Source organism: Panthera onca, chromosome B2 (assembly GCF_046562875.1).
Source record: "Panthera onca isolate mPanOnc1 chromosome B2, mPanOnc1 haplotype 2, whole genome shotgun sequence".
In the NCBI taxonomy this organism is placed as follows: Eukaryota; Metazoa; Chordata; class Mammalia; order Carnivora; family Felidae; genus Panthera; species Panthera onca.
In genome coordinates, this window is record NC_138343.1 from 50,877,780 (window position 1) to 50,900,523 (window position 22,744).

General features: G+C 39.1%; 1 protein-coding gene and 1 long non-coding RNA gene across 6 annotated transcripts in view; one reads left to right on the top strand and one right to left on the bottom strand.

The window, feature by feature from the left end:
* Positions 1-22,744, bottom strand: part of KLHL31 (kelch like family member 31) — a 42,779-nt gene that overhangs the window by 19,009 nt on the left and 1,026 nt on the right. For 3 of the 5 annotated variants that reach the window (XM_081795749.1, XM_081795750.1, XM_078447009.2), the window contains exons 2-3: positions 7,410-8,614; positions 4,955-5,693 (exon numbers count right to left, since the gene is read on the bottom strand). In XM_081795749.1, coding sequence (XP_081651875.1) covers positions 4,961-5,693; positions 7,410-8,581 — 1,905 coding nt within the window. In that variant the 5' untranslated portion in view covers positions 8,582-8,614 and the 3' untranslated portion in view covers positions 4,955-4,960. Of the gene's footprint in view, positions 1-1,069; positions 5,694-7,409; positions 8,615-22,744 lie in introns of those variants that run through there. The other 2 variants (XM_078447008.2, XM_060615762.3) reach the window with 1 other exon arrangement.
* Positions 19,539-22,744, top strand: part of LOC132667214 (uncharacterized) — an 85,006-nt gene continuing 81,800 nt past the window's right edge. Inside the window, exon 1 of the long non-coding RNA XR_009605046.3 lies at positions 19,539-22,582. This is a non-coding gene — a long non-coding RNA (uncharacterized LOC132667214). The remainder of the gene's footprint in view (positions 22,583-22,744) is intronic.

Consider the following 22,744-nt stretch of genomic DNA (forward strand, 5'->3'; position numbering starts at 1 on the left):
ATGCGTCCTACACCTACATTCATAGACCATCTTGTGAATGTAGCTAGAAAGGAAAAGAAGGGCCAAGAAGAGTATTTCTAGAGGGTGTGGGTTGGATTCCTTCAAGTCCCTTTCCTGAAATGGACTTCCTAATCCACTTCCCCTGCAACCCCGGTGAGGGGAAAGCCTAGAGGTAGTTTTGAATATCTTTCGGTCTCTAGTCTATCAAATTTGCAAACGCAGTGTGTGCAATATGGTTATTCCTTTGATACATACTGGAGTGCCTTAGATGTAATTAGTGTCTTTAAATAATTTCACGTGTGCTAAGAATTGGATAAACAGACTAGTATGTGGACATGGGAGGGAGTGCAGACCGGTGGGGAAGCTTGGAGTTATAAATGTGGGAGTTCAAAGAAAAGTCAAGGAAGCTCTGGGGCACCTGCCAGTGTGCTCAGAACTGGGAATGTGGCACCAGGCTGTTTCCGTTTGGGGGCCGTTCTAGTCTCTTTTCATGGTGGCAAAGCTTGGAGAAGTTTAAGAAAAAGTAATCGCTGTCATTTAGAATTTTCTAGAAATGACTAATGGCCTCAACTGAGTGTTATTCTTTAACTACTAAACCAGATCAAAGACTGGGCATCTTATGTTGGTTATATTTCATTTGCTCATTTGGAAGGTGAGGTGGAAGAGTAAGGCTGTGAGGGTTTGTTGGCACAACAATACAGTTTCATTTCCTAACATGTAGTTTCGATGCAAATGATGATGAACCAGAGTCCATGCCAGGTTGGCTGTGGTCAGAGTGGGAACGAAACTAGAAACCACCACACTTCATCTATGACTTGTAAGTAGTCAGGGCTGAGACAGACCAAATGTAGGCTTTTGTCTGAGCTACAAAGCAAATCACTCTCGATGTATAAAAATACATTTTTCCTTTAGCAGTCCTCAAGCAGCTGAAACAGCTCTTCAATCTCATTTCGTTTTCTTGTTGTGTTTTGCTGAAGTGAGTCACCATGAAAACTAACTAGAGGAAGAAACCACACACCCCAGTTATCACGCAAAGGACACTACAAAACTGTCCACGTGGATCACTGACTGAGCTCTTACTGAATGCAGCTTTATTGGTAGTGATGAGGTTACAGACACCACATACATTTTAGTTTGTTGTTCCTTATATGGTACCAGAATGTTTTAAGCAAAGAATTTTTTTTTTTTTTTTTTTGCCAGAATTTGCTGACTAGATACAAAGTTGTTTTAAAAGGAGTATCCAAGACAAGCATTTCATCTCAAATTCTCTGGGAAGGAAATTTAAATGGTTTTTACCTTCTGAATGTGCTGGAGGGTAAATCTTTAATATTTTAGATTCTTTAGTTCTCATAATTACCATGGGAGGAGCATTGAGGAAATTTTGCTACAGTTTTTACTGATATGAAGAGACATACTGAAAAATAATTCCTTATAATTCTGCCTTGTGCTAGAAGACATATTCATCCGTGGCTGGGATGGGGATATAGCTCATTCAGAGAACATTCATTCAGAAAAGAATTCAGAAGAATCATTCAGAGAAGATTACATAAACTTATTGCTTTGTAACTCAGGGAAAAAATTAAATGAAGTGATTTTAGTTTCTTTTATCTAGTGTCTTGGATAAATTCTGAAGGCATTTGGCCGAGATAACCAGCAAAGAATTGACCTTTTAACACTTACATATTTCCAGGGAAGCCTCTAGTTACATGCATATTTGTAAAATACACTTACTATAATTGCTGTGATGCCTTAACCATAGAACCATTCAGTACATTTTCACTTCCTTCTTGCCTCAATTACACCTCCTCACTTGTAACACCTTGCTACCGTCTAATTACTGTTTAGAATTATATTAATCTGTACCATCACTGACCTTCTATTCATAACCAGTCTTACAACAGAGAAAGTAAACACAAAACTCATTCAATGACACCGAAAGCAACTGGAGCATCAGGGACGACAGTGGCACGCTAACAACGGACAGACCACATGACAGTCTTGTTTCCTTGAGACTCGCACATCAGGTCTCTGGCCCATTCAGAAAAAGAAAGCTTCTTATTTCAGCTACTGGGTAACTTGCTATTGCTCTGATAGGCAGAACTGATGCTTTTATTTAGTCACAGGATGTTGGCATTACAAAAATAACACGTCCTTTTCTTTGAGAAAAATAAAAGGAGGTATAGGGTTGGATCCTGAGACCAGAAGTGTAATTGAATGCTTTAAACACATGGAAAATGAAGTGCTTTTCCAGTTGGGAAACATGGAGAAACCATCGCGGTTCTAGGGGCAACTGCTTCAATGGCAGTGTTAAAGAGTACGTTTCGCTCGTGCGCAAAAAGTGACGCGCATTAGTTTGATTCTACATACTTTCGTGTCTTTCAGTTGTCAGTGAGGGATGTTTCAGGACACAGCACTTTCACCAACACTTAATGTTCCATGCTCCCTACCAATTTCTTATGTCAGAAATTCCAGGATCCGAAATTCATATTGGTCTTTATTTATGGACCTAACTGTTGAAACAGAAGGGAGAGCAGCAACGTCCCCAGGAACCTGGTACGCCCAGACACGTGGGTTTTCTCAGTCTTCAAATAAACAACGTAGAAAATACATTACATGGTAATTTCAAATGATTTACTCAGCTCCAACATGTCTCCAATCTCAACTCTAAAAAGCCACTTCCGTGTCTGCACCAAGCTCTCATCAAGCTCTGATTGCTGAAAAATCCTCTAGTGTCAATCTCTCCTCATTCTTCCAAGAGAAAATGTTACAACTGATTGATTCTCATTTCATTCCAAGCCACAGGCCCTCCACTTCACCGAACTTCTAGGATCTCAATGGGAGAGGCTACTAGTGTACATCAGGAATTATGTCTATTTGCCCACTTATGACCTACAATCCATAAGAAATCACTTTTTTTCTCTCAAAATTTGTAATATACTATAGGCATCAACTGTACAAGAACATACATTTATATCAAACTAAAAGATGTTATAGTCACCCTCACACAGGCTTTGTGGGTTGTGGCCAAAATAATTTATTAAAAATGAAAAGTTTATTTTCCCAATGATGCTTCAAGGACAAGGGTTATCTGTGGTGTGTACAATGGTAACTTAAGGGGCTCAGTGATTTAACTTGCTCCATAAACTAGTTTCTTATACAGCTTTACTTTCCAGCCTGAACAGAGAGTCAAGGGAGCAGATACCTTTAGATTTGCTCCGTACGTGGAGAAGCTCTGAATGTTCTGTGTGGGGTGAGGAAACAGCCCAGTGTTTTTACATTAACAATGCCTTGTTCTCAACTTATAGTGTCGTAGGTTTTACCCAAGTGTTACCATTAAATACACAGAAATTGAACTTTTCATAAGGGGCAATGATATAAAATTGTTCCACAAAGTGTACTACATGAACCACTTTTCACAGTTCAAATAAAATATTTTAAATATAAATATTGTAACTCTAGCAATAACCTATCTACACAAGGTAGGAGAAATGGGATTAATGAGAACCCAGTTACATTTCCACATATCCCGTGTTTAACCATTTAAATAGTTTTATTTTTCAAAACCTAATTGCACATAACCCATAACTGATAGGCCACTTCTCCAAAACAAAGAAACTATCAAAGAATAAAGTGATAAATTATAAGAAAGGAAAATATGTATCATTTACTACAATCATTCCCTTGCTCCAAAACTTGGCAAACATGTAAGAAAATGATATCAAGTGGATACACCTTAATTTGCAAAGCTAATTTGGAGCAGACGAAGTGAAAACATATATAACAGAATGGGCATATATTATTTTGATATTTCCATGTGAGATAAATGTGTTAGATTTTTAATTAAGAAATCAAGTGGATTGCTGTGAAATGGAAAACAATGACATTTACCACCAGGATGTTATTGCCAAACCCAAGAATTCCAAACGTTCCCTTCATTCTCATCCATTAAAAAAAAAAAAAAAATGGGGGAAATCACATTACTGTTACCAGTTGTATAACCTTCGGGCTACATAAGCTTTAAGTTAATGATCCTTACAGCCATAGTTTTATTTGGTGTTCTTTCTTGGGGCTTACATTGGGTCAAGGTTGCATCTCCGTGTAGTTTTTAGGGTCAGAGTAAGGCTCCCATCATACTTGCAATTTCTTTAATAGGGGAGGAAGGTTGAAGTGCAAACACTTGTAGGAAAAACAAAAAAATGATCTAAATTTACACCATAAACGAAATGACTAGTGGTTCTCTTCTTTGAGAGCAGTGTTTTTTGATAGCAACTACAGTGGAGACTGAGGCACAGAGGAAAAAGAGAACAAGGGATAAACCAAAGGTATCAATGTGACAGTTACAGGGAGGAATCCCTGTTACTTTCCAGTCAGACGTTGTTTTAAGCTTTATGACTTTGTCACGGGATGCCTTTCAATATTCTTTACTCAGTCACGTATAGAAAAAGAAACTGCATTTAAATATAGAATTAAGTCTTTATGGATATAGACGGATTTCCATTTTAAAATAAAAGCTATAAATGCTTTTAACTTCCTAAAGAAAAAGAGAAAGAGGAAGATAAACTTTTGTACATGAAACTGCTTACTCGAATAAGCTTCCCGTCTACTGAAGGGTAAAAGAAAATTCTCAGACGTGGGTGTAACCGCTATGCATGAAGGGAAAACGCCCTGGTGGAAGACTGCCTGCAATGAATTCTGTCTGCCACCCAATGGCCGGTGAAAGGAGTGGTTTCTTTTCTTTGTGGCTTACAGAAAAAAAAAAAAAAAAAAAAAAAAAAAAAAAAAAAAAAGACCCAGAGGTAGATTAAGCCATACCCGGAATTTAAAACCACCAAGACATAGGCCTCGATATAGTTTAAGATACAATCACTGTAGTAAAGGTTATATATTTTCCTTTCCGCTAACTCAAAGGTTACCCACGAACGCCTATTTGTTCTTCCTGCGTCCCCGCATCTACCTGGGTTCAGATACTGACTGGCACGGAGGACACCGAGCTGGCTCGGGATTCCCGGGTCACGCTGTTGGGCATCGAGAGGGTGCAGCAGGACACGCCCACGGTGGCCTCGGGCAACTCGTCTTCCTCCATCCACTCGTTGAGCTCCGGGCTGAAGCACTGGATGCACTTCTTGTATTTCTTCTCGCCCTCGTTCCAGCCCCCTACGAGATAGGCGCGGCCGTGCAGCGCCGAGGCGCCTGCCGTGCTCACGCCCACCAGCAGCGGCGCCGCGTAGCTCCATTGGCCAGTCGCGGGGCTGTAGCACTCCACGGTCAGCACGTCCACGCGCTCCCCGCGCGCCCCCAGCTGGCTACCCCCCATCACGTACACCCTGTCGCCCAGCGTGACCGCGCAGTGCCAGCCCCGCGGCGTGCTCAGGCCCGGCAGCTCCTGCCACGAGTCGCCGGCGGGGTCGTACGCGCACACCGAGCGCGAGTACGCGCTGCCGATGTACCCGCCGGTCACCAGCACCCGGCCGTCGGTGACCGCGCTGGCGTGGCAGCAGCGCGCCACCTCCAGGGGCGTCTTCGGCTGCCACTGATTGGTGGAGGGCACGTAGCATTCCAGCGAGGCCAGACTGCCTTCGGTATTGCGGCCGCCCACGGCGTAAAGGAGCCCGTTGAACACGCTCAGGCTGAAGTGCGTGCGCTTCTGGTTCATGCTGGCCAGGTGTATCCAGGTGTTGAAGCGGGGATCATATCTGAAAATGGCAGAGGAAGTGTGACAGCCTTGTTGGCGGCAGCTGGAGAACCCACGTGAGTCCACAAATGGAAATGTTGACACTTCCTGCAAGGAGGCTTCCCTACCAACAGAGCGCAGCCCCTCACCTGGAGGCTGGTGTTTGTCAGCCAGTAAAAGAGCGTGACACTTGGAAAAGGCAAGGTAGGCATTGGTGACTCCTCCTCTTCCCGTTTATAAAACCCACTGTCACTTGGAGAAGTCCCTACAGAGCCCAACCTTCCAGTCCCTCTTCCTCCATATTCAAATATCCATCATGGGGAAGATTTATGCATGTAGGGGAGGCCGTGCAAACTGGGTATTTGTGGCAAGCAGAAAGGGAACACTGCCACATTGACATCAATTCCACATATCTACAGACACCAGCCATCCCTCGCTCATTCTCACTGCTTAAGATAGGAGTTGGCTAGTTGGATTTCTCCATTTCTCTCCAATACCTTCTCATTTACACACCTGTCCTGGCCATTGCAACAGTAAAGCTAGGTTACTCAACCAAGTCTTCTATCATCTGTTTAGAATGAGATCAGTGGAACTCATATCCAAAAACATCAATAGATGCCTAATTTTTGATACCTTTCTATTTTCTAGCACCTCTGCGCAGGGAAGATTTTTTAGGTTAGAGGTATATTTTTTCAGTGTTTGATATTACAGTTATTATGTCACAAGGCATTGAAATCAATACTGCAAAGCAGTGGCTAGAATACTAATAAGAGTTATCAGCAGGAGGAAAATAAGCAGTCATAGAAAACCTGTTTCAACTGTTTACATAGTTTCAAAGTATTGTAAACACAGATTCTTTCCATTAGTTTGATGTTCCTTCATTTTTGTCCCATTTAACCTCCAAATCAAAGCTGAACCACTCTTATAAAGGACAAAAATCAGTTAATTGTTTGGATTCATTTAAATGACACACAGACTTATAATGAAATAATAAAGAATTTTTTTCATGATATGCTGTATAAATTTTCAGATCTTGCTCATTAGTTGTTTGACTTTGTACTTGTACCATGATAGAAGCATGACTTTCTGACATTTCAAATATATGAAAGTTGTTATTATAAATATACAAAAATAACATGGCATTTGAGTTCCATTTTCTGAAGGCTATATTATACTTTTACTGTTTCTACATGCATCAAAAATGTAGATATTTTCTAAGGTATTCAGTCCTCAAATAAATGTTTAAAATTAATTACCTGTCACGTGTTTAACGATCTCATTGTATCTGCCAATTATAAATCTGACAGTCATCAGTGACAGTCACTTAAAATAAATTTTGTATTATTGTGATCTTTCTTACCATCTAGTGTTAAAAACTACATTTGTACCTAGTTTGTTTTCAGAAAAACAATGTATTGGGAAGGGCGCCATACTATAAATGAGAAAATGTGAATTACTACTTACTAGTGGTATAACTTCTCTGGGTATCAGATTTCTCACGTGTATAATCAGAATAACCACATCTTCCCAGCTCATTTCCTAGGCTTATTCAGAAATCTGGAGTGCACTATTTATATATGCATGTACTTTATGTAATGTGAACTGTTGTGTACATGTAATGTGGGATTATTGTTATTGATTTACTGAGCCAATGAACTAACAGAAATGACTAATTTACTTCTGTCAGGGAAACTGTCTTATATTAAACCATTTGAGTTTCTAATAAAGGATCAAATACCTGCAGAAATTGCTGACTGCGTGCTTGGCTTGATTTCTTGCATCATTCTGGTCTTCGCCACCGGCCACGTAAAGAAATCCGTCCATCACAGCCACACACTGATTAAAACTCTTGGCTGGCATTTCTGTAAGCTTGCTCCATCCATTTTCAGGGTCTCTGTACAAGATGTCTCTACTAAGGGACTTCTCAGTGAGGCCTGGACGTCCCCCAACAGTGACAAGGACTCGACAGCCCCCACGGATTCTTGTGCGCCTAGACTGCAATGTGTTTTGATGATATGGAAGTAAGTGGTAGTTCATAGCATCTACGAGAAGTTTGTGGCAGTCAGCATCTTGCATCATTCTTGGTACAGACTGAACATAGTTGACCAGGTCTTGTGCAGAGATGGTACCAAAGCGAATATTGCTCAAGAGATCTGCAGCATACCTCACTCTCTTTTGGTCAAATTCTAACCACTTCATTGCAATCTGGAATGCTACTATTTCAGAAGGCAACTGTAAGTCATCATCTATGAGAAGTTCATTAATTTGCTCAAAGGTAAGTTTCAAAAACTGATCTGATTCTGCAAATTCAAGGAAGTTATCCCGGATAAATTTTTGGGTTGCTGCTTTTGCATTTTTCAAAGAGTATGTTTCAGCAATGTTAGCAATGTACATGCAATTCTCAACACTCATCTCCCGTATCAGAAAATCACTGCACATCTTTACAAGGGTGTGGATCTGAAGATAAACAGCAGCAGAAATAATGCTTCCTATCGTGTACAAGGAGAGAGTCAGCTTTCCGGTGTAGGCATATGCGATGACAGTAGCCAGGCCTAGTGGTGAGATATCATTGAGATCCACCCTTTGGGTAGATGGGTCTTTTTTTAGGATGTTGTAAAAGTATTCACTGCATGAAGCCATCACTGACTTGTGAACATCAAAAGATTTGGTTTTGGTGCCAATGACTAAGTCGCAAAGGAAGTTCTCCTGCCTCATTCTACTTAAGCCTTCCAAGAGATTGGGGCCATAAGAAGCATCAGTTAGTTCAGAAGAAATGCAGTTAAGGCCATTGCCTCCCTCTAGGAGCCCATTCAAAGCATTTAATTTGTTTAGGGGGCTATCTTCTACGATTATGGTCATCTCATTGATATCTCCTTTGTTCTTTTTGACAGTCTTCTTTTTGGGGGCCATGTTGGCAAACACACTGTCACAGGCAAGATTTTGCTACAAAAAAAAAAAAAAAAAAACCAAAAAGAAAAGAGAAAGAAAGAAAGAAAGAAAGAAAAAAGAAATAAAGAAAAGAAAGAAAGGCATGGTTTTATTTTAACTGTGCATTGGGCTTTGAAATGTTACACTGAAAACCTTCTTTTTCATAATAGTTTTTTAATAGCATAATGTAGATTAAACCTCAAAAATGGGCTTAAAGACTTACATTAAACCAGATGCACATTTTATGGATAGTTTGCTTCAGCATCAAGCACTGAAGACAATTCTAGAAAGATTTATATTATCAAATGAGACCTCTCAATACCTATACTGCCAAGTAATTTTATATAGCAGAAATGATCAAATATTCTCTGTTCTAGCTGTATAGTATTTATAGAATAGTAGTTAAACATCACTTGAAGGGCTTAGTTTATTCTCATGAAAAAAATGAATTATAACTACTCTGAAGTCTTCCTCAATAAAATACTAAAATTCAGGAATCCATGTGAAATGTATATATATATTAGAATAAATGTGGAATTTAAAAATCAGTGGGTAAGGATTTGTAATGATACATTAGTTCAATTAATTTCTAGTCACTAAAATAACTTTCAGATGGATGAAATCCCTAAGTCACACTCACACACACACATACACATACACACACACGCAATGTGTACAAAAAGTAGAGCAAAGTAGGGTGTTTTTTTTCTTTTTCTTTTTTAATTTTAGGGTAGGAAAGGCCCTCTTAAGCATAATCCCAAATCCAGAAGTCATAGGGGAAAAGACTGAAATATCTGAATACAAAAAAAGGAAACTATAAAATAACACCAGCCATTTAAAAGGCAAGAAACTGATGTTTAAAAAATGTTTGTCACATTCTTTTTTTCAATGTTTATTTATTTATTTTTAGAGAGAGAGAGTGTGCACGCAAGTCAGGGAGAGGCAGATAGAGAGGGAGAGAGAGAATCCCAAGCGGGCTTGATCTTAAGAACTGCGAGATCATGACCTGAACCAAAACAAAAAATTGGATGCTTAACCTCTGAGCCACCCAGGCACACCCCACCTTTTTAAAAATTGTAACACTCTTGACAGATAATAAGTTAATTAACATGATACTTAAAGAACTCCAACAATTAATTAACAATAAAACAGTAATCCAATTAAAAATTATCTAAGACTATGACTAGGTAACTAGATTGTTCACAGAAAATACAAATAGTTGATCAATACATTTTTTAAAGCTAAACTAATTATAATCAGGGAACTGTCAACTGAAATACAGAAATCCTTTTTATTTATTTTTTGTGGATTCATTTTGCTTATCAGATGGTTAAAATATTTTTTAATCTTCATATATACTGGTGTGGTGCTCTCCACACACATTATTGATGGGAGTATGATTGATACAGTCTTTGCTTTGATGCTAAATCTAAATCTAGGAATGTGCCTCATAGAGTACTATCCTCATAAAGATATATTTATATGGATAGTATCCATTTTTCATTATCAATGTTATAAATATTTGAGCCAGTTTAAGCTGATATGAAGTGGCTCTGAACCTTTAAGGTGATTTAAGCTTTAGTATTAAACAGACTTGAAATATACTAAGTTTAACAAATACATGCTTAGCCCTTAAAATATCATTAATTAAACTGTTTTAGACTTTTAAAAATATTGAGCTTAGTCACCAGAAGATGTTATATTTGGACTTTTCAGTGGGTTTTATTTACACCAGGATGGTAGTAGTCACTTTTTTGTGAGATTACTGTTTTTTTTTTTTAATTTTTAAGATTGCAAAATCAGTATTTATAAATCAACAACTCACTTTGGTAGATATTATTCCAGATAATTGGATAAGCTTATACAAACTTATATTTGCGTATTTTTGAGCAGTGATGTGTTGATAAACCAGCTCTCTTAAAGGTGAAAAAGTCCTTCTTTGTAAGGTATGGATTTCTTTAGTGCAAATACACTCATTGTGGCTGCTTTTAAGCTATCCACTGCTTAACAATCAGCTTGTCAAATTCCTGAAAATGTAACAGTTGGCTTTCAGAAGCCAGTACAAGTCAGCTCCAGCATACCACTATATGAGAACTTACATCAAAACATATTGATGCTGTATTATTCAGCAGTTTGTTTTTTCTCACCTACCATAAGTTATGTACTTCCTTCCGTATCAGTACACACATGCATTCACATCATTCTAATAGTTGCATAGCATCCCATACTAAAGATGTATAAAACTTATGCAATTATTCTCCTACTGATGGGTATTTGGGTATTCAGGCATTTCATAGTTTTTTGAAGGGTGTGTGTGTGTGTGTGTGTGTGTGTGTGTGTGTCTTTTAAGTCTCACTGTTGAATTCATTCTGAAGGGTAAAACTTGGCTTTGATCCTTCTTGAAAGGCCTTCAATTTAATTACTGGAATATATGTTAAGAATTCCATAACCTTTTTATTTTGTTTGTCCTTATTCCTTTGATGTAGAAGAATCATAGCAAGTACGTGGGAAACAGAGAAGATCTATCTCTTTGCCAGGGCCTTTTGTCCTCCTCATTAAGTTCAGATTGTCATATTCATATTTATATTTGTTTACAAGACGGCAGCACATATGTCCTGCTTCATTCTTTTCTGCAAGCAATGCCAGATGCATCCTGACCTTGTGAAATAGATTTCCAAACACGCATCAGTTTAGTCTTCAAATGCCTTTGACTTAGGTGGTTAGTGTCCTCTTGATGGATTTTTCTGGGGAAATGTAAAAATTTTGTTCAGCAAGTACTTATCAGACACCTACTGCTGTCTGGGCAGCACTGTGCTGGGAGTGATGGAGTAATACAATACGTAATTTATGTTAGACAGACAAGGCATACAAATATAAAATAGCAACAAGTAACTAGGTAAACACAATAATTTTTTTAAAACATCAGTTTCTACCATCTGGAGTAGAAGCACCAATGTCTTTGGGAAAAGCCTGGTCTATTTTCTTGGAAGAGCCCCTTTGGACAATTTTTTATTCCCATAAATGTTGGGCTTATAATCACTCATTATTTTGGAGGAAATCCTGAACTTGAAGAGTAGTATCAATGTTTTAGACCGAAAAGGTAAATATTCTGTTCATCTATCATTAAATGATTACAGTAGTCCCTTTTTTATCTGTGGTTTTGCTTTCCTCTCTTTCCATTACCCATGGTCAGCTGTGGTCCGGAGGCAGATGATGTCCTTCTGGACAGAAGACCAATAGTAGCCTAAATGCTACATCACAACGCCTATGTCATTCACCTCACTTCATCTCGTCACGTAAGCATTTTATCATCTCACAGCATCACAAGAAGGGTGAGTAAGGTACAGTAAGATATTTTAAGAGAGAGCACATTCACATAGCTTGGATTATAGTATGTTGTTATAGTTATTCTATTATTATTGTTGTTAATCTCTTACTGCGCCTAATTTATAAACTTTGTCCGAGGTATGTATGTATAGGAAAAAACATAGAGTGTGTGTATGTATATGGGCATATATATATATATATATATATATATATATATATATATAAGCTTCAGTACTATTTGCAGTTTTAGGCATCACCGGGGGTCTTGGAAGATATCCCCTGTGGATAAGGGGTGACTACTGTATTCATTGGTAGCATATAGGATATTTTAAATATCTTAAGATATTCAACAACTGATAAAACAGGGCGCCTACTAAATAGCATGGATTCACAGGCGCCTACTAAATAGCATGGATTCTGGAGCTGAGTTCCAGAGGCTTCCCTGGAGCACTCTGTGTAAGGCATCAGTTGCTGGATAACAGTGGGGCCCAGGGGCTTCTTGGAGAAGGCTGGAGGGGTGGGAGGGAATCAGGGGGAGGTCAGGGCAGCAAATATCCGGAAATACAGAAGGATCAACTCCGTACGGAAGGATCTCACTATTTTAACAAATGGTATACCGTACTGAATCATTCTTGTCTCAGAGACAGGGTATAATCATGAGGTTTCTGAAGAAAACAGAAAATCTAGCTTCAACAAAGCAGCAATATTATGGGGCTCTGGAGACAAAGGGCCAGCAGGGAATTCCAAAGGAAAGGGTGACCAGTGGACCCTGGGAGCAATAATATATGATTGCCAGTTTTAAATCTTCCTTTTCTACATTGTTACTCTCCTATATCACACTTAATTGAAGAATCTCAAGTATCCTTAATAAAGTCTGATAAATTGCTGACTAGCTCCCTTTCTGCCTGTAGGAGTATCATCTGGTATTGTCGTGAACACCTCAGCCTCTACAGAAGGACTGCTTCAGTTTAACAAGCAGCTCTAGGGGTTAGGGTGGGAAGCTGTGGATTGGGGGGGCGGGGAGAAGCAGGGGAAACTATCAAGTGACTGTAGGGAGTATAAAAAGCAGGATGTGGGGTGCCTGGGGGGCTCAGATCGTTAAGCCTCCAGTTCTTGATTTCTGCTCAGGTCATGATCTCACAGCTCCTGAGTTCAAGCCCTGCATTGGGCTCTGTGCCGACAGTGCGGACAGAGCCTGCATGGTATTCTCTGTCTCCCTCTCTCTCTCTGCCCCTCCTCTGCTTGTGCTCTCTCAGAGACTCAAAATAAATAAATAAACTTAAAAAAAAAATAAAGGCAGGGTGATTTTGTAGAGGAGTCAAGAGTTGGAAAAAAGAAATAGCATAGGATGAGTTCCCCTACCCTTGCAAAGTTTTGGGGTGGTTTTTTTGTGGGTTGTTTTGTTTTGTTGGTGGCTTTTTGCCTAAGAGCAGATTGCAACTGGCACTTCACGGGGCAGCTACACCTCCAACAGAAAGTATCACTGCATTGAAGAACCAGAGGACAGTTTGTGGCAATCACATCCACTGCAAAGTGAGCTGGGAATTCTGGGAAAAAGAGATCCTCAGTGGAAATTTAGATCTCAGGAAGGAATGAAAAGTATCAGAAATGATAAATATATGGATGCATATAAAAGACCTTTTTTCCCTCTAAAATTCTTTAAAATTCATACAACTCTTCAAAGCAAAATTGATAAATTGTCTTGCAGGGTTTCTAATATTTCTAGATGTAGCACATACAACAATTACAGCATAAAGGGTGGGGTGATGGTAAGTGAATCTATATGGTTGCAAGGTTACTACATTTTATGTGGAATGGTAAATATTAACTTCTGTAGCCTGTGAGAATTTAACTTTGCATATTGTAATCTCTAGAGTAGTGCTATCCAATAGAAATGTAACATGAGTCACACATGCAATTAAAGAATTTCCAGTAGTGACATTAAAATGTTAAAAAGAAACAAGTGAAATTAATTTTAATAATATAGTTTATTCAACCATATACATGCAAAATATTATCATTTCACTATGTAATTGGTATAAAATTATTAATGTGATATTTTACATTCTTCATTCATCCCAAGTCTTCAAAATGCAAGGTGTATTTTATACTTACAGTGCAGCTCATTTTGGACTAGCTACACTTAAAGTGTTTAATAGTCACATGTGACTGATGACCATGGTATTGGACAGCAAAGCCCTAGAATAACCACTTACAGAATGCAGAGTACAGGGCGCCTGGGTGGCTCAGTTGGTTGAGTGTCCGACTTTCGCTTATGATCTCACAGTTTGTGAGTTTGAGCCCTGCATTGGGCTCCCTGCTGTCAACATGAAGCCCACTTCAGATCCCTGTACCCCCCTTTCTCTGCCCCTCCCCTGTTTGTACTCTCTCTCTCTCTCAAAAATAAATAAAAACATTAAAAAAAAGAATGCCGGGGCGCCTGGGTGGCGCAGTCGGTTAAGCGTCCGACTTCAGCCAGGTCACGATCTCGCGGTCCGTGAGTTCGAGCCCCGCGTCAGGCTCTGGGCTGATGGCTCGGAGCCTGGAGACTGTTTCCGATTCTGTGTCTCCCTCTCTCTCTGCCCCTCCCCCGTTCATGCTCTGTCTCTCTCTGTCCCAAAAATAAATAAAAAACGTTGAAAAAAAAAATTAAAAAAAAAAAAGAATGCCAAGTATAGCTGAAAGACCAATAGATTAAATGGAATTCAAAAGAAGGCAGGGAAGTTGGAGCAGAGAGACAAAAATTAGAGGGGACAAAACCCCCGCTAAGTAATTTAATGGTAAACCTAAATCCAATTATATTACTAATTATATTAAATGTCAGTGGGTAGAACATTATAGTTAATGGGCACAGATTCTCAGAACGGATAAGAAAAGCAAGAGTAAGACCCAGATATATGCTGTCTACATGAGACTCACTATAAAGACACAGATAGGTAAAAAATAAATGGGTACAAAAAGATTTACTATAGGAATAGTAGACATAAGAAGACTGGAGTGGATATGTTAATATCAGGTGAAATACATTTCAATAAAAAAACAATTACCATTGGTAAAGAGGGAATTTCATAATGATAAGAAGGTCAAATCATCATGAGAATATAACAAATATAAACATATATGTGCAAATAACAGACTTTCTTTTTATTTTTTTTAAATTTTTTTTTAACGTTTATTTATTTTTGAGACAGAGAGAGACAGAGCATGAACGGGGGAGGGTCAGAGAGAGAGGGAGACACAGAATCCGAAACAGGCTCCAGGCTCTGAGCTGTCAGCACAGAGCCCGACGCGGGGCTCGAACTCACGGACTGTGAGATCATGACCTAAGCCGAAGTCGGAGGCTTAACCGACTGAGCCACCCAGGCGCCCCAATAACAGACTTTCAAAGTTACGTGAAGCAAAACAAGTGACAGAATTAAAAGGAGAAATGGGCAATTCCTCAATTATACTTGAAAATATTAATAACTCTCAGACACTAACAGAACTACTAGGCAAAGAAATCAGTAAAGGTATAGATTACCTGAACAACATTATTAATCACCTTGATTTAACTGATATTTCTATGACATTACACCCAACAACTGCAGAATACAAATTCTCCTCAGGTGCACATGGTACTCTCACCAAGACAGATCAGACCCTATGCTGGACCACAAAACATGTCTCAGTAAATTTAAAGGCACTGAAGCCATATGGAGTACATTCTCTGATCATACTGGAATTAAATTTAGAAATTAGTAACAATAATCTAGAAAAACCACCATTATTTGGAAATTAAACAGTATACTTCTAAATAATCCATGTGTCAAAGAAGAAGTCACAAGAGAAATTAGATAATATTTCAAACTAAATGATAATGAAATGTGATATAAATACAGCTCTGCTACTAATCCAAAGTAAGACTCACCATAGATTACCTAACCTCTTAGAGTCTCCACTGACTTGTCTTTAAAGTGAAGATAATAATAGTGCCTGCCTGCAAGGTTGCAAATGAAAATGTAATGAGAAATTAATGCCTATACAGCACTCGGCTGAGTATCTAGCAAAAAGTGAGCATTCAAAAAATTTCAATCATTTTCATAAAAATCAACAACATTGTGTTGTGGGTCTTTGGGAATAGGAAAGTAACTTGTTTAAGCCTTGAGGTGAAGCGAATCAGAGAAAGATGCCACATTATGGAAAAGCAATCATGAGGAGCAGGGGACAAGCATACACAGGGACCCAGAATGAGAAATGGCAAACAGCAACCTGGAAGCAGGGGGGTGTTTCTAGAAACTATGAACATTTCTAAGAATTTTTGAAAATCCTAGGGAGAGAAATGGAATTTGTGCAATTATGCAGTATGAGGAGCAGATTATTTTTATTTTGATATGAATGATAAAGGTAACCCTAGAAATTTAGAAGACTTGGGACATTTGGTTATTGGTTATGTAGCAACACAAAATTACATGAAACAGATTGAACCTGTAAGACTGGGCCTAAGGATTCAAATACAAGGGCTATTTTGGTGAAGTGGTGTTGGGATGGGAGGGTTTGCAGATAATAGGTTTTGCTGGTCCTGGTACAAAACAAAGGGTTTTTAAGAGAAGTGGGTCGGGGGGTGGGAGCAGAGAAGATCACTTAGTAGTAGAGGAAATGCCTCATGCTGAAGCAGGGAGGCATGACTCAGCATGGTACATGCAGACTCAGATGGCTGTCATGAGGGATAGGTGGGCAGGCATATTAGGCCAAAACATAAAGGTTGTTGGATTCTGGGAAGGGTCTGAACTCAATAAATTAGTATGTGATCAAGAAGGATTAAGAAATCTCCAGAAAGGGAGAAGAAGATGACCTGAGGCCCTAGTGAAATCAGTAAAAGTTCTTCCAGGCCTCCATCTCTTATCTCCTGTTGCCACTTTTAATTTCCTTTATATATAGATATAGATATAGATGATATAGATATAGATATAGATATAGATATAGATATAGATATAGATATAGATATAGATATATACATATCTATCTTTCTATCTACCTAGATATATATGTACATGTATATGTACAGTTGACTCTTGAACTGAACTTCCACACAGGTTTTTTCAATAAATACATTGGAGGTTTTTTTGGAGATTTGCAATAACTGAAAACACTTGCAGACAAACCATATAATCTAGAAATAGTGAAAAAATTAAGAAAAAGTCTGGTACGTCATGAATGCATAAAATGTATGTAGATACTAGTCTATTTTATCATCTGCTACCATAAGATACACACAAACCTATTATAAACAATTTAAAATTTATGAAAACGTACACATACAAACACAGACCATGTGTGGCACCATTTGTAGTTGAGAGAAACATAAACAAATATAAAGATGCAGAATTAAGTCATAACTGCATAAAATTAATTGCAATAATTTTGCAGCAACCTCCTGTTGCTACTGCAGTGAGCTCAAGAGTTGCAAATATTCTCTTAACATGCTGCGTGACCCTAATCACCTCTGCATAAACAGTCTGTCTCTCCAGGAAATTTTTTATGGCAGCAAAACGTGATATCTTATGGTCCTTGTGATCAGTAGTTAAGTTTTGGGGGAGTCAAAAGCTATACGCAGATTTTTGAGTGTGCAGGGGTTTGGCTCCCCTAACCCCCATGTTGTTCAAGGGTCAGCTGTTTATTATGTATATATAATTTTATTATTTAAATGATATTTTAAATAATATTAATCAGTTCAATTAATTTAGTATAATTAATATTTTAAAAACATTTTATTTTTAAGTAATCTCTATACCCAACATGGGCTCAAAGCCACAACCCCAAGATCAAGAGTTGCGTGCTCTACCGACTGAGGCAGCCAGGTGCCCCTATTAATTAAAATTTTATTTTATTTTATTTTATTTTATTTTATTTTATTTTATTTTATTTTATTTTATTTATTTTTAAGACATGCTCTTTGTTGACACTTTTTAAATGTTTATTTATTTTTGAAAGAGAGAGAGAGCGCAAGCAGGGGACGGGCAGAGAGAGAGGGAGACACGGAATCCGAAGTAGGTTCCAGGCTGTGAGCCATCAGCACAGAGTCTGACACAGGGCTCAAACTCACGAACCGCGAGATCATGACCTGAGTCGAAGTCGCATGCCTGACTGGCTGAGCCACCCAGGCATCACTTAATTAATATTCTGGGTAACATTTTAATATGTACATTTTAAAAATAAGAGAGGTCTTTTAGAGCCCTCAAAATCCAGGTAACTGGCTTCTTAAGCGCTCTCCAGGCGAGTTAGAGGGAGAGAAGTCGTCAGGAGACTATAAAAGACTACTGAAACCAGAGCTTGCCTTCAACTTCCTAGTGGCCATATTTTCCCAGACATGCTCACATATTCAATCATTCTGTACTAGAGCTGCCACTACATCCTTTTTCTAGGTGTGCACCTTGGAGGTGAGGCTGTGTATCCACCTGGCCAGGTGTTCTTAGTGTGGGCTATGTTCCTCCAATAAGGAGCCTAAAGACTCCTCACAGGACTCTGAGGGTCAGTCACTGCTCTGAAGCTGGACAAAGCTCTGATGATGTCCTCTAGGCTGCAGAGATGTTCACGGGCTCCTGTATCCCGACAGATGCTTTTCCACTGGGCCTGCTCCTCTAATTCCTATTGGCCCTGCATGGGGCTCTGGCCACTGCTTTTCTCAATTCGAGGAGGATTACAGGTCAGTAAGAGTGGTAAGGGCAGCTACTCAGGGCCCTACTGCAGAGAAGACTAGCTTTCTCATTATGGCAGATCAAAACCCAAGAGGCTCCGTTCTCATCAGGCAGACAGACAAGCCTCCAACAAACTCTACAGATCCCTCACCCTGGGGCCTTGCTGGGGAGTACAGGCACAGGGATGTTACAGTGGGCGTATGTGCGCACACACACACATATACACTCACCGTGCCACGTGACCGACCATCATTCTTTCACAGTCACATTTAAATGAAGAGCAAGGACAGCTTGAAAGGAAGGGAGTTGTAAAAGGGCAGCCTAAGGAGCAGATGTGTGAAGGTAAAGTGGAACAATTTAATCCACTGCTATTTACTCATTCTGTCATGGCGCTGGGCTTCCAAGCTGATTGTACAACGAATGATCAGAAAGAACTGAATATTTACAAAATATATTACTCAGTCACTGCAAATGCAAATGGCTCAGTCACTCAGGTCATATGCAAACATATATTCAGAAACAATTTGTACAGGAACTCTTTACTGTTTCTTCTACAATTATACAAATGTTCACTGTGTGCCCTGGGTCATACTGTAAGTGATGGCTGATGATGGTCACAGTGACAGCCCCACAACGTGGTTGTGAGGAACAGATGTTTTACAAATGAGTTGCATACATATGTTCATATGTAATCTAGAGTATAACCTAGAAATTAAGCAATAAATTTTGAAAGCATTCCGCTTTCATTGATTCAATTATATATTAACTCACAGTTGGATGAGGGTTTTAATTACTGTTATTTTTTTTAAAGCTTTTTTCTCTTTTTTTAACTGAGTGAGTGTCTTGTGGTCAAGCTGCTGAGACATTGTCCAGGCTTCTTGGCAGGGCAATGAACACGGTTACCATAGAGGGAGGTTAGGAAGGCTTTGACTGGGGTCATGGTCTAGATGGTGAGAAGCACAGCCTTGCTGAGGTGTCCTAGGCTGGGAGAGTTTCAAGACTGTTTCTCTGTTGTTCTTAAAGCACAACAGGCTTGATTCTCCCTCCCTACCCAGGGGGGCTCTAGGAAGCTGTGGGCCTCCCCACCACCACTCCAGGATCAAAGAAAGGAAGAACCACACATGCTCCCTGAGACAGTTAGGCCTTGCAGTTTTCACACAGCCCCTACCATAGTAGGACTCACTGGAAAGAGGAACTGGTCCAGTTAGTTACAGCAGAAGAGGTTGTGTAATGGGATGAACAGCTAAGTATAATGGAAGGCACCGCAAATCCTTTCCTTTCCCTTCTCTTTTTGGGTGAAAGACTGCACAGGGTGCAGAGGGTTATAGAAAGCTCGCTATACTTCCAAACTATCCCTTCATTCTGTGCAGAAACCCCAGACAATTCTCTTTTTCTGGTGATGGACACCATAGCCTCCCTCCTTCTGTCTCTGCTCTGTCCAATATTACCCGGAGCAGCCTCTTGGGTCCCCTGGAAGGGCTGCCCATTAGAAACTAGGTAGAAGGGTACTAGAGATGCAATTCCACACTTTCCTCCCATTGTCCACCGCCGATCTTGGCTCTTGTGTAATTTCTATTACGATGGTGTCATGTATTCAACATCTGATGAACACATGCAAACACTCATGTGAGCCATCACAGTTTTCATCATCTTTCGTATTTGCCAAATTTAAGTACATTCATAATTAATTCCTCACTATAAGCCACCAAGCATGAATCTACACTATGTATTAAATGTCAACTGTTACCTCCATGTCTGTTCAAAATAATTATATAGCTAGCATTTATTAATTGAGACCTTACTGTGTGCTGAGCCCTGAGTTAAGTACTTGATGTGACTTTTTTTTTTTTTTTAATTTAAGCATCACTGAAATCCTAAAAGATAGGGTATATTATGTTCATTTTACCAATGAAGAAATTAAGGTTCAGAGAGAGTTTAAAAACGTACCAAGGTCACACAAGTATGTAGTGTGCAGTGGAGCACAGATTCAAACCCAGATTGAGTCCTGACCCCTATAATCACCTCTCTTAGACCCAGGGTAGGCTAAACTCTGTAGCAGGTTAAAAAGTTAGCTCTTTCCAGCATGGGAAGACACAGACTAAGTGAGGCAGAACCAAGGTTCTAAGATAAAAATTTGGATACAGAGAACACGAAATGGAGTTATAAAAACTCCAAACACTAAAATAAAGGAAATGCCTTTTTGAATGTAAAATAAATTTGAGGAGGAACAGAGCCTGTGGATTTCTTAATCCTGTTACGGGTAGTAAAGATACAAAACTCTAATCGGTTGGGTAAGCCAAAAACAGAAATAGGTTCAAGGAGATCCTACAGGAATGTGTTGATCAGAGAATAAAGCACTTCCTTTTATTATGTGTTGGGATGAATATGAAATTATCAATTTTTGTTTAAAAACAAGTATTAATTCCATATGGTTTAACTTAGCTAGAGAATTGCGCCTGGCTTTTATGTGTAAAGGATACAGAAACCATACGCAGAGTTGATTGTAATTCCACTCACTAAGACCGCACACAGGATGCAAGGAACTAGTACTAAAATGTTTGGTTTTTGGTTTTGTTGAAATCTCTTCTTAGACTTTTGTATGTATACGGGTTGTGGGACAGTTGGAAATGTAATTATTCAGATTAATGTCTCTTTGGTTGTCACAGAACTGGAAATTGAGTTTTGGGGATCTTTTTGCTCTAACCGTCTAATGGAAGTATGGCAAAACCTCAACCGAGTAGGAATTCACTTCAATCATCCATCAAATGAGGACATGTGTACCTCTCAGTTCTAAAAGTTTACAGAGAGTTAAGGTGAAACAGCTGGCTTTGGCTGCCAGAATTGTCAAAGTCTGGTCCCATATCTTTTCTCCCCTCAATATGGTTTTTCAGAACCCTACAATCAATTTTATCAGATACAGATAAACCAACTGGGACAGAAGATTGCCAGATTTAGCAAATAAAAATACGAGATGTCCAGTTAAATTTGAATTTCAGATAAACCTTGAATCATATTTTAGAATAAGCATATCCCCTGAAATATTTGGGACATACTTATACAAAAAACTGGGTGGTTTATCTGAAATTCAAATGTAGTTTGGGTATCCTGTATTTTATCTGGAAACCTTGCTCTGGCTAAGGTTTCAAGTGAGTCCGTGAATTCCATGAAAATTTCTGGAATGTTATGAAACATGTTACGCCTGTGTGTTTGTGTTTTTCTGTAGAGCAGGCTTAGAGATTTCATGAAATCTTCTGAAAAGGACCCGTAACCCAAAATAGACCCAGAACCATTGGGCTGAGAATGGTCAGACAAGAAATAGTCACAAAATTCTACTGTCTTCAAGGAGTGGGCAAGTCACTGTGAAAGAATTACACTGTGTCCCGGCCTGATACAGCTCTCAAATGAAAATCTTCTAGAGCTGACTATAGAAAAGAATTGTCACTTTATATTTAAGAACATTCTCTTTTCTGCTGCCCTCCACCCTTGCCTCCTGGGAGAGACTCCACATGGGGCAAGCTGAAAAGCCATGTGTGCTAAAGTGTCACTGTCACTCTCATGCCAGAATGAGCTGGGATCCCAGAATGTGTCCTTGCCAAAGGGGCGAATCAGCTGCGCCTTCTCCCTGTCCTGTCACATTCCTGTGGCTGCATCTGTCCGAGCTCATCAGGACTGACTCCTGGAATAGAAACACTCCAGCCTCTGCTGCTTGCCATTTTAAGTTAAGTTGGACTTGAGGGGGGTTTTCCACTTTACCATTTCATTTCTAACCTAAAACGTATGATCAGCATAGCCATATGTGTACATCGGGAACAAAAACTTGTCTTATGGTTCAGTCAACAATACTTTCTTTTCATAGGGGGAGTTTCTATCTTGCCAGTAGGAATATTTCTAGGAATTCAAAGAGTTTATCAACCAAAAAGTTGGTAGACTTTTGTGCTATCAACTGAATTGAAACGTACTGTATTTCATCTAAATGGATCAGGTACTAAATGTTTACATGGTTCCTGATCAAAATGAAGAGGGAATTCTAAACCTTGTGAACCAAACCTAATAATGTTACTTTGTCCCTCCTTTCTTTATAAAACAGAGAGGAAGAAAAAAAATACATTAGGCTTTAGAGACTTAAAATTATTAATAGAAACGA